This window comes from Lithobates pipiens, unplaced genomic scaffold (assembly GCF_037356315.1).
Source record: "Lithobates pipiens isolate NorthernLeopardFrog02 unplaced genomic scaffold, aLitPip1_a1.2 Scaffold_13, whole genome shotgun sequence".
In the NCBI taxonomy this organism is placed as follows: Eukaryota; Metazoa; Chordata; class Amphibia; order Anura; family Ranidae; genus Lithobates; species Lithobates pipiens.
The window spans coordinates 384,784,017-384,796,303 of NW_027507718.1; the positions used below are offsets into that span (position 1 = coordinate 384,784,017).

Genomic DNA, 12,287 nt, shown 5'->3' on the forward strand with positions numbered 1-12,287 from the left:
TTCTTAAAGTGATATTAAAGGTTTTGAAAAGAGCAGCCTCAATCCTTCTCTTCTCGGGTCCCACACCAGCGTTCTGGGGTCCCCCCTTGCTGAGTGCCCCTATACCAAACTGCTTGTTATGGGGAAACCTGTGCATGCTCCCTCCCAAACCCCGCTCTGTGTGTCCATAAAACACACAGAATGGGGCCCGGCCCCACCCCCCAATCGCTCCTCACTAGCTGTGATTGACAGCAGTGGGAGCCAATAGCTCCCACTGCTGTGTCTCAGCCTATGAGGAGGCAGAGACCCAGGAGAACAGCCACTCTCTTTCACACCACTGGGGTGGGACTGGAAGGTTTTTTTTACCTCCATGCATAGAATGTATGAAGGTACTGTAAGAAATCTTCAGGCTTTACAACCATATAGATTTATTCAGCTACTTTTACAAGAGTGTTACTTTTCATGGATGACTGTTTGTTACATTTCTAAATTGATAAAATTGTGTCCGAATGTAAGGTCCCCACTAACGCAAACCATAGACAACGCACACAGTGCTGACAGGGGAATCCTTCTTGCCAAGACTTGAAGGGGGGGGGGGGGGGAAGCAGTCCCCACCAGGAGAAGATTGTGATTATTGATAGCGGCTGTAGCAGCCAATAGCGATAATCGTAAGTAAAATCTGGCAGGCTGGTTGTACCCAAGTTGATACATACATGGTTTGAATCATACCGGTTTCCTGCTGAACCATCCGAGATTTGAACCATCTATGGCCGGCATAATGCTGTTCTCTTTCTTGACTAATCTCTGTGCTGATAAAATTAAATTGTAAAGCTGGAAAGTAGCAAAGGTGCTAAGGCATCATGTATAAAGCCGGGTACACACTACAGGTTTTTTTGCGCAACCCCGCGGGTTGAACAAAAGAAAAAATGTCAGCTCTGGTCGCAGCTGCTGTACTAACCATTTGTGTTAGTCCAACGATCTGCTCCGCTGAGCTGTTGTGTTCTGACAGGGGGATGCCCCCCCCCCGCCAAAACACTCCTATCACCATAATCTCAGCCAATGGCAGAGAGCGCTGATCGAGAGTCAGTTGGCGGCTGGTATTTTTTTTACTGGTGTCCGGTCAAATACTGCCTCCTGTCGCAAGTATTAGCGCAGTACCAAACTTCACTCGAGCTGATATGTTAATCAGCTGGTGTGACGTCAACACAGCGCATGCCCTTCAACACAATGAACCCACTCTGCAACACACAGAAAACACACCCCGCAACAGCGAGGCATATTCTGACATGTGCATTCTTCCTTGGCTTTTTGCAGATCATCGGATAATGCCTCAGACGAGTGACGTTGCGCAGACCCGTCAAAGGCATTATCGGATGGGAGCTATTTTTCGACAGAACACCGGCAAATGTCTCCCGACGTTCTGCCCATGTGTATGGGCTTAAAAAAACAAAGGTATTCTTAATTTACATGATTACCCTTTAGTCACCATCTGTTCACCCCCTATTTGTAATGTTTGCCATTATCACTGAGAGTGAAAGAAAATGCCAAAATTTGGGACTAGTTCTGGTGACCCTGGTAACAACCAGGGATTCCCTAGCTTTGGAGGGATTACCTCTCACTTCCTGTTGGCTATGGGACAGGTAGTGAAGGGAAATCTCCCCAATGGGAGACAAATTGCAAAAAAGGTCTTTTAACTCTCCTTTACTCTTACCAAAATGAAATGAAAGGTTTTGCCTTTAGTTCTATTTTAAAAGCAATGCTTTAAATATCAAACACTGGCTGTTACAAGCACACCTAAATGCAGTAATTTAGGACTTTCAGATTGAACAATCGCTTCCTGCATATACACCCAGGACAGAATAACTGTTACTGAATTTGTGCTTTAATTATGGATCATGTATAGACAAAGCCTGGCTAGTCTCACCTTCCTTAAGTTGACCTTAGGGTTGCCCCAGGCTACTCTACAAAGCATTAAACAGAGTGATTGATTATTTTGACCTAACAAAGCCCCATAATGAGTTTCCTATATCAGATTACTGTGTAGATTTCAGAAAATTAGAAATTTCGGAAATTGGAAAATTGTGGAGATTGGAAATTTCGGAAAATTGGAAATTTCGGAAAGTGGAAATTTCGGAAATTGGAAAATTCTGGAAATTGGAAAATTCTGAAAATTGGAAAATTCTGAATTTTAGAAATTGTAAATTTTGGAAAGTAAAAATTTTGGAAATTCCAAATGCAAAACTTTGAAATTTCGGAAGTTCAAAATTTCGGAAATTCGAAAATGAAAATTTTGGAAATGCTAAAAATGTGAACATTCGAAAATTTGAATTCGGAAATTTATGAAATTTGAAAATTTGGTAAATTAGAAAATTTCGGAAAGTCGATATTCGGAAATTCGAAAATTGCAAATGCGGAAATTCAAAATGTTTTAGCATATCACGTTCAAAGGGGTATCAAAGTGACAAGAAGAATAGTCCTATCTTTAAAGCCCACTTAAAACTTAAAAAACTCTAAATTGCTCAGCAGTAAAAAAGAATAAAAAACAAACAAAAAACAGAAAATACAAAGCATCTTTTCCTGTAATACTTACCTTCTCTCCAGAGCTGTCTCTGCTACAATCATGCTGCTGCCACATCTCTTCTGAGTTTAATATTTAACAATTCCACCTAGTAGCACTAAGGTTGCTGGTTCAAATCCCAACCACAGCACTACCTGCCTGGAGTTTGCATGTTCTCCCTGTGCCTGCTTGGGTTTCCTTCCTCTCACACTCCAAAGACATGCTGGTAGGTTAATTGGCTCCTGTCTAAATTGGCCCTAGTATGTGTATTTTGAGCCTACCTCTGAAGATTGAAAAAAACAATGGAACCTACTGTAGCAAGTTCCCGGACCTCCAGAGGCCTAATGGTGACCTCCAGGGTCAGGGAAAGCTGACATCCTTCTGTGTAGAATGGGTTACAAAGCATGGTGGGTGTAATGCAAGTTGAAGTGATGGGCGCCAGACACTTTCTGAATGCAAAGAGATTTATTGTCTCTTGAACAAGAACTGTGGGAGAGAGGGTTAGAGCTGTCCAAAAATAAATGAATAAAGCCGGATTTGCCTTTGATCAGGTCTTTGATATAGAAACCCAGAAGCGACATTGCAGTGTCACTTCAGGTTTACACGGCAGCCAACAGTGCCATTTAAAAAAAAAGTCAGAATTCAAAAACACTGATCTTGGCAGAGGAGGGGTTTGGGGTATTTTAGACCCAAGATCCCTCCATAAAGAGTACCTGTCATTACCTATTACTGTCACAAAGGATGTGTATTTGTGCAATAAATATTCTTGAAAACATTTCACATTTTTCCATTTTAACACTTGCAGTTGGCCCAGAAGGGATTTCATCCTCCTCCAGATCACATAATCGCTCCTCTTCACTGTCACTCCACATTCCAGTCCTTGAAATATTGTCTGAAAACAGTACAGACATCTCACCAGAGGGGATATCTGAATCAAAAATGGTGGAGCACTCTTCGGCTGGGAGTAGGTTGCGTTTGGAGCTAGCAGCGACTGGTGCAACAACCTTGTCTCACCCCCTGGCCACAGGTACTACCGCCCCCACTGGCACACTACTTTCACCCGAATCAGGCACACTCGACTCTGGTGTCTTTTTCCCCGGTGGTTCCATCATCAAGGAATGCAGATGGACCCGTTCACAACCTCAAGGGATAACCAGAGCATTGGGTCCTGGAGCAGCCACAGAGATGAGAGGAGCAGCTTCTCGCACAAGCCGGGTGATAACAGGGGGACTCTCCATGTCGTCCCCATTCAGGACAGTGACATTCTTGACACAATCCGCTTGTAGTGCTCGCAGAGGTTGGGCTGGTGAGACTACCTCAAGCAGGGGTTTCCTGCAGCATCCACAGATGATCCAAGGCCGAAGGTGCATCGCCAAGCTGGAACATTTCTCACAAATCAGTCTCAAGGCCTCATAGCTTCCAGCCGTGTACAGGGCAAGACTACCCTTAGGTGTATAACGCACTCCGGTGTTGGTCAGGATGCCCTTAGACCCACTCAGACCAGGGCCAACACCTGGAACATACACCTTCCAATCTGACATCATACTTCCAAGCTGAGCCATCTTCTCCACCCAACAACCAGGCACACGTGGCAGCACCTCCTTATCCTCCTCTGCAGAGCAGTAGCTCCTCCTCCTGCCTGAGGATTGGTCCACACGCTCTCTGGAGATGTCAGCGCCCACCTTCCCTTCTGCACGGTGTGTCAAATCTTTAATGGAGTCCGTTTTAACCCTTGCAGCACTGACATAAAGTGTTAAAAGACCAGGCTGGTACTCTCCCATGAGAAATGAGACATGTTGGTTCTTCCCCACATTGTTGAAATGCACAATAAAATAGTCTATACGAATCATAAACACTACAGTCGCTGTAGGTCTTCACTCACTGAGCTCCCAGTCTCCTATTAGACTCTCAGACCCAATAGCCCCTGGATCCCCTGAGCTCTTCTACTACTGAGTATCTTCCTCAAGCATCCCTGCTGGGTCCCTGGCTTGGCACTCACAGATACTCTTCAAATGTCACCCCTGCTGACCCGCTAGGTCCCTGGCTTGCCACTTACTGATGCTCCTCAAGCGTCACCTTTGCTGTCCCGCTGGGTCCCTGGCTTGGCACTTGCTGAAGTTTTTCCACTTCTTCCCGGTTGGTGAGAAGACTGCTCTGGTACTGGCTCCAGCTTACTCACGGTGGTCTCCGGAAACAAGGTGGATGGTTCCTTAGTGGCGACAGCTTCCCCTCCACCTCTGACCACAACTGTTTGCCTGTTTGGTGGAACCGTTACTCTCGGTTGAGCTGCAATACTGCAGTCCCCACCCTGCGCTGATACTCCTGCTTCTGGATAGGCCTCAGACAGCCTAGCAGCCAGTAGCCTGGGGCAGCTTAACACATGTCCACCCAGACAGCCGTCCAGGTGGCACAAAACCCTGATCACCTGATTCCAACAAATAAATAGTCTCTCCCAGCAGGCCAAGGGACTAAAGAAACCCCGCCAATTGGCTGAGACTCCCCATCCATTCATAACCTGACCTTGCTAAGCCCTTGTCTATCTAATGTCACCAGGATAAAGCCACCTAGCGACAGAAGAGAGAAGGTGCAGCAAGTCCAGAACTAGAGAGGAATCTGTGGGTCTACTAACAATTAACCAGGACAACTACTGCTTGGCAAACTAAATTTACTTAGCAACCCTGCCTAAACACCAGGGTGCTACACTACATTACAATCAGCAACTAATGAGACAAAAAGCACATTGATCAGAAGTAGGTGATGTATAGAACAGCTTTCAGAACACAGCGGTTAGCACTATGTAATGTACAATAGCATGTATATAGTAGTAGTCATGACTATGTAACATACAACATATGTATGTGTAGCAGTCAGGAATTTATGCCATTGTGGTCAGTGGTAGAAAATCATGCCAGTGGTCAGTGGGGGGAAAAATTGTCAGGGTTTTAGAGGTCACTGAAAGGAAGAAATGGTTGTAAAAACAGCCAAGTATCTTTGGGAAAAAAAGTGACTCAGCTTTTTCATTGGGAAAAAAAGAATTGGTGTTGGGATGGAGGGGAAGGACGTTGGGGTGAGCAAAAAACAATGCTCAATGGGGTGTACCTACGTAATGGCAGAGCCTGCTGCTGGATTAGAATGATGGGCAGCAGCAGGAGTATAGACTTCGTCCCTTACAGGTGCATGTTAAGTGGCAGGCAGATTTCAGGAGGTAGATAGGCAGTGGGACTTAGGACAGAGCAGGATTATCCCAGGGTCCATACAAAGAATGACCAGGTGGTCAATGGGAGAAAGAATGTTCAGTCAGTGGGAGAAAGAATATGCCAGTGTCAACGGTCATTGGAAGGAAGACCACCCTTGTGGTCAGTGTGAGAAAGAATGTCCTAGTGCTCACTGAGGGAAATAATGCCCGGCGGTTGGCAGAATGAAGAATACCCCAGTGGTTAGTGGGAGGAAGAATGCCTCAGCGGTCAATGGGTAGAAGAATGCCTGGGCAGTCAGCAAAAGGAATAATATCCTGGACTGGTGGTCAGTGGGAGAATGAGTGTCAAGGTGTCAGCAGTCAGTGAGCAGAAAAATACCCCGGTGGTCAGTGGGAGGAAGAATGCCCAGGTAATCAATTGGAGTGAGAATGCCCCAGTGGTCAGCAGGACTAAAAATGCCCGGTTGGTTAGTGGGAGAAAGAATGGCCCAGTGTCAGCAGTCATTGGAAAGAAGATTGTCCTTCTGGTCAGTGTGAGGAAAAATGTCCTGGTGGTCATTGAGAGGAAGAACACCCCTGTGGTCAGCAGTATGAAGAATTCCTCAGGGATGAGTTGAAAGAAGAATGCTTTGGCAGTCAGTAAGAGAAAGAATGCCCCAGTGTCAGCTGTCAGTGGCAGGAAGAATGCCCCTGTGGTCAGCAAGACTAAGAATGCCCTGTCAATCAGTGTTAGGAAGAATGCCCAGTGGTCAGCAGGACTAAGAATGCCCTGGTGGTCAGTCGGAGGAAAAATGCCCTGGCAGTCATTGAGGGGAAGAATATCCTGGTGGTTATTGAGAGGAAGGATGTCCTTGCAGTCATTGAGGGGAAGAATCACCTGGGGGTCAGTAGAATAAAGAATGCCCTGGTAGTCAGTGGGAGGAAGAGTGCCCCAGTGTTAGTAGCCAGTGGTATGAGGAACGCCCTGGTGGTTAGCCAAATAAAAACTAAAGCCCCGTACACGCGAGCGGACTTTTCAACATCCAAAGTCTGACGGAATGATTCCGGCAGACTATTCGATCGTGTGTGGGCTGCAACGGACTTTTGATTCGCAAAAGTCTGACAGACTTTAGAAATGGAACATGCTTCAAATTTTTCCGCCAGAACTCTGCCGGACCCAGAAATCCGCTCGTGTGTGTGCTAGTCTGACGGACTAAAACGGACGCTAGGGCAGCTATTGGCTACTGGCTATGAACTTCCTTATTCTAGTCCAGTCATACGTCATCATGTTCGAATCCGTCGGACTTTGGTGTGATTGTGTGCGGCCAAGTCCGTTCATTCGGAAAGTCCATCAGAACTCTGTCAGAACTCTGTCAGAACTCCGTCAGAACTCCGTCGAAAGTCTGCCGGACTTAAGTCCTGTCGTGTGTACGCGGCATAACACTACCCTTTCCACAATGGTGCTGTCCAATGGTGTCTCCGTTACTCCTCCATCCAGACTGGAGATACCCTAAATCCGGCCATAAATGAATCCAAATATGTCCGGTTCCTGCTGAGCCAGACACATTTCAAGGGCAGGCTGGTTGTATTGACATTGATTCATTGATCAACTTCAGTACAACCAGCCTGTTTTTTGTTTTTTTTTGCCTGCCCATTCTGCTGTTATTTTTCTGGTGGGGAAGGCTCCCTGTCGGCTGAACACAATAGTGTTGCGGGAGGGATTCTCCCATCAACACAGCCAATAAATAAAATGTACTGTGTGTACCAGGCTTAAGACAGGAGGTGTGATCCCCAAGTTAAAACAGAGGGGAGAAAGCAAGAAAACGAATGCAGCCATCTTGGTTGGCAAACGGATAAATCAAATGTTTGTGGCTTATTCATGTATTTTCTATAAGTTTACACTTTGATTGTAATCTGATTTATTATGTGATGAGTGCTTGGTGCTCCCTGCAGTGACAGGAGAGGAAGTCACACTTCACATTCTCTATGACATAATCCCACTGAAAACACAGGAGAGGAAGGAGGGGATTCCTAGGGACAGGTCAGGCCAGGCTGAGGTGCTGTGCGCATTAGCGGCCAGCAGGGGGCGCCGGTAGTCAGCTGTCAGCGGAGGTTTGGGGGCGTGTCTGTGTGCCCATAAATCAGCACTGTATGAGCCACCTGTACATTCCTCCCGGGACATGTGAGCCCGGTCCGGGGACAGTGTGCTCAGTGCCGGACACTATGGCGAGTCGGGTCATGTCACACCGCTCGCTCCCCTCCCCCGCCCATACGAATGATGACTAGTAGAAGATTATAGTTGCCAGTCCTGCCATGCTCTCCTCCAGGGACCGGCTGTGTCCCGTGTAGCTGAGTCCGGTCACCATGCCCCTCCAGATGGAGCCGGCTGTGCAGATCGCTCCGCACTCCCTGGCTGTGGTCCTCAGTCACAAGGAGCCCGCGGGGAGACTGGCCGAGGAGCGCCGGCTCCACACCCACCATGTGGGCTACGAGATCTTCGCCGACTTCAAAGCCGAGAACATGCAACACTTCTGGAACAAGAGGGTGACCTCCGCCATCGCAGAGACCTTCTTCCTGGGATGGATCGATGAACATGTCCTACTGATCCAGGGCAAGGAGGAGCACCTCGGGGTGCTGAGAGAAGGATGGGTGCGGAGATCGCTCAAACCACCCCCAGGGTTCCACATCAAGTATCTAGGTAAGATCATCGACATCCATTGCACTGTGTATGGGGGCATTGATGGAGAACACCCATCGGGCATTGATGGAGAACACCCATCGCACCGTGGATGGGGGCATTGATGGTGAACATCCATCGCACTGTGGATGGGGGCATTGATGGAGAACATCCATCGCACTGTGTATGGGGGCATTGATGGAGAACACCCATCGGGCATTGATGGAGAACACCCATCGCACTGTGGATGGGGGCATTGCTGGAGAACATCCATCGCACTGTGTATGGGGGCATTGATGGAGAACACCCATCGCACTGTGGATGGGGGCATTGATGGAGAACATCCATCGCACTGTGTATGGGGGCATTGATGGAGAACACCCATCGCACTGTGGATGGGGGCATTGATGGAGAACATCCATCGCACTGTGTATGGGGGCATTGATGGAGAACATCCATCGCACTGTGTATGGGGGCATTGATGGAGAACATCCATCGCACTGTGTATGGGGGCATTGATGGAGAACATCCATCGCACTGTGTATGGGGGCATTGATGGAAAACATCCATCGCACTGTGTATGGGGGCATTGATGGAGAACATCCATCGCACTGTGTATGGGGGCATTGATGGAGAACACCCATTGCACTGTGGATGGGGGCATTGATGAGTCAGCGTTGATGGAGAACATCCATCACACTGTGTAGGGGGGCATTGATGGAAAACACCCATCACACTGTGTATGGGGGCATTGATGGGGCAGACATGGATGGAGAACACCCATCGCACTGTGTATGGGGGCATTGATTGGGCAGACATGGATGGAGAACACCCATCACACTGTGTATGGGGACATTGATTGGGCAGACATGGAGAACAGCTATCCCACTGTGTATGGGGGCATTGATGGGGCAGACATGGATGGAGAACACCCATCGCACTGTGTATGGGGGCATTGATTGGGCAGACATGGATGGAGAACACCCATCACACTGTGTATGGGGACATTGATTGGGCAGACATGGAGAACAGCTATCCCACTGTGTATGGGGGCATTGATTGGGCAGGCATGGATGGAGAACACCTATCACACTGTGTATGGGGCATTGATTGGGCAGACATGAATGGAGAACACTTATCACACTATGTATGGGGACATTGATTGGACAGACATGGATGGAGAACACCTATCGCACTGTGTATGGGGGTATTGATGGGGCAGACATGGAGAATAGCTATCTCACTGTGTATGGGGGGCATTGATGGGGCAGACATGGAGGACACTCATCGCACTTGGTATTAGGGGCATTGAAGGAGCAGACATACACTATATTACCAAAAGTATTGGGACACCTTCCTTTACACGCACATGAACTTTAATGGCGTCTTAGTCTGTATGGTTCAATATTGCGTTGGCCCACCTTTTGCAGCTATAAGACCCCTTTCACACTGGGGCATTTTTCAGGCGCTTTAGCGTTAAAAAAAGCATCTGAAAGAAGTCTCATCTGCAATCCCAATGTGAAAGCCTGAGTGCTTTCACACTGAGGCGCTGCGCTGGCAGGGCTTCAAAAAAGTCCTGCAAGCAGCTTCTTTGCAGCACCTCAGCGTGAAAGCACTCGGGCTTTCACATTGGGATTGCAGATGAGGCTTCTTTCAGGTGCTTTTTTTAACGCTAAAGCGCTTGAAAAAGCCCCAGTGTGAAAGGGGTCTAACAGCTTCAACACTTCTGGGAAGACCACAAGGTTTAGGAGTGTCTATGGGAATGTTTGACCATTCTTCCAGAAGCGCATTTTTGAGGTTAGGCGCTGATGTTGGACGAGAAGGCCTGGCTCACAGTCTCTGCTCTAATTCATCCCAAAGGTGTTCTATGACCTGTTAAGGTCAGGACCCTGTGCAGACCAGTCAAGTTCCTCCACCCAAAACTCGCTCATCCAAGTCTTTATGACCTTGCTTTTTGTACTGGTCCAATTAATTTGGTGGAGGGGGGATTATGGTATGGGGCTGTTATTCAGGGGTTGGGCATGGCCCCTTAGTTTCAGTGAAAGGTACTCTTAGGCTACTTTCACACTGAGGTGTTTTTCAGGCACTAAAGGGCTTAAAAAAGTGCCTGAAAAACGCCTCCCCTGCAGCTCCAGCATGAGAGCCTGAGTGCTTTCACACTGGAGCAGTACTCTTGCAGGATCAGCAAGCAGCATCTTTGGAGCTTTGTGAGAGTGGTGAATATACCACTCCTAAAACACCCCTGCCATTGGAATCAATGGCTAGTGCTGCCAAAGCGGCGCTTTGTGAGCGTTTAACCCTTTTTCAGCCACTGGAGGGGGTTTAAAGCACCCTGATAGAGCCCGAAAAGCATGGCTAAAATGACGGTAAAGCGCCGCTAAAACTAGGAGCGCTTTACCTCTGACGCCCCCCGCCCCAGTATGAAAGTGCCCTTAAGGTGTAAGAATACCAAGACATGTTGGACAATTTCATGCTCGCAACTTTGTGGGAACTTTGGGGATGGCCTCTTCCTGTTCCAACATGACTGCGCACCAGTGCACAGGGGAAGGTTCATAAAGACAAGGATGATCGAGTTTGGGGTGGAGGAATTGACTGACCTGCACAGAGTCCTGACCTCAACACCTTTGGAATGAATTAGAGCGGAGATTGCAAGCCAGGCCTTCTCGTTCACATCAATGCCTGAACTCACAAATGCATTATGCTTCTTTTTTTTTCCATGTAAAGTTTAGGAAACGGAAACTGCTTTCAAGTTGACAACATATGGCGGTACATGAGAGACGTGTGCGCTAAAAAATAATAAAAGCAGAAGGTTTTCAATACAGTTTGAAAGGGTTGGCTCCTCTGTCAGGTGTTCCTGATGGGGAGATTCACTTCTCTATAGATGGGGACTTGTTCCAGTGACAATTGTCTAGGAAGGGTTACCCCTCTCTTTATAGAGACTTCCTTCCTTCTTCCGGGGCAGAAAGTGTGGAAAAGCTTCTCCAACAATAAAGTACACAGACATGTTTAAGCTCCTGCTGCAATGCGTTGTTAACATGCATGTTTTTTTTTTTTTTTTTTTTTTTAACCACTTGAAGACCAGGCCTATTTTTGACACTTGTTGCTTACAAGTTAAAATCAGTATTTTTTGCTAGGAAATTACTTAGAACCACCAAACATTCTATATATTTTATGTCACACTGTATTTTCGGAGCGGTCTTTCAAACACAATTTATTTGTAAAAAATACACTTCAATCAATAAAAAATAAATAAAAATCAGTATAGTTACTCAGATTTGTTTTGTATAATGTGAAAGATGATGTTACGCTGAGTAAATAGATAGCTAACATGTCATGCTTTGAAATTGCGCACACTCATGGAATGGCAACAAAGTACGGTACTCACATTTTTTTTACCGGTTACCCATTTAGATTTATAGAGGAGATCTTGTGCTAGAGTGATATCTCTTGCTCTAACGATTGCAGTGATATCTCACGTGTGGTTTGAACACTGTTTTATGGGCACGACTTACGTTTGCAATTACTTTGGAGTGTGAGCACAGAGGGATAGGGCGCTTTAAACATTTATTTATTTATTTATTTATTTTCTTTCTTTATTTTACACTGTTCCTTTACATTTTTTTTTTTTTTTTCAAAGCACTTTTATTGCTGTCACAAGGAATGTAAACATTCTTTGATCTTAGACCCCTTTCACACTGGGGCGCTTTGCAGGCGCTACAGCGCTAAAAAATAGCACCTGCAAAGTGCACTGAAAGAGCCGCTCCTCACACTCCAGTGGGAAAGCCTGAGGGCTTTCATACTGGAGCGGTGCGCTGGCAGGACGGTAAAAAAAGTCCTGCTAGCAGCATCTTTGGAGCGGTCTGTATACCGCTCGTTCAAAGCTCCTGCCCATTGAAATG

The 12,287-nt window shown here is 46.9% G+C and overlaps 1 protein-coding gene across 1 annotated transcript in view; it reads left to right on the forward strand.

Annotated features, from left to right (window-relative positions):
* Positions 1-7,878: 7,878 nt before the first annotated feature.
* The window catches only part of STOX2 (storkhead box 2), a 281,677-nt gene continuing 277,268 nt past the window's right edge, over positions 7,879-12,287 (forward strand). Inside the window, exon 1 of the mRNA XM_077477288.1 lies at positions 7,879-8,409. Within this exon, the coding sequence (XP_077333414.1) occupies positions 8,076-8,409 (334 nt within the window). The 5' untranslated portion in view covers positions 7,879-8,075. The remainder of the gene's footprint in view (positions 8,410-12,287) is intronic.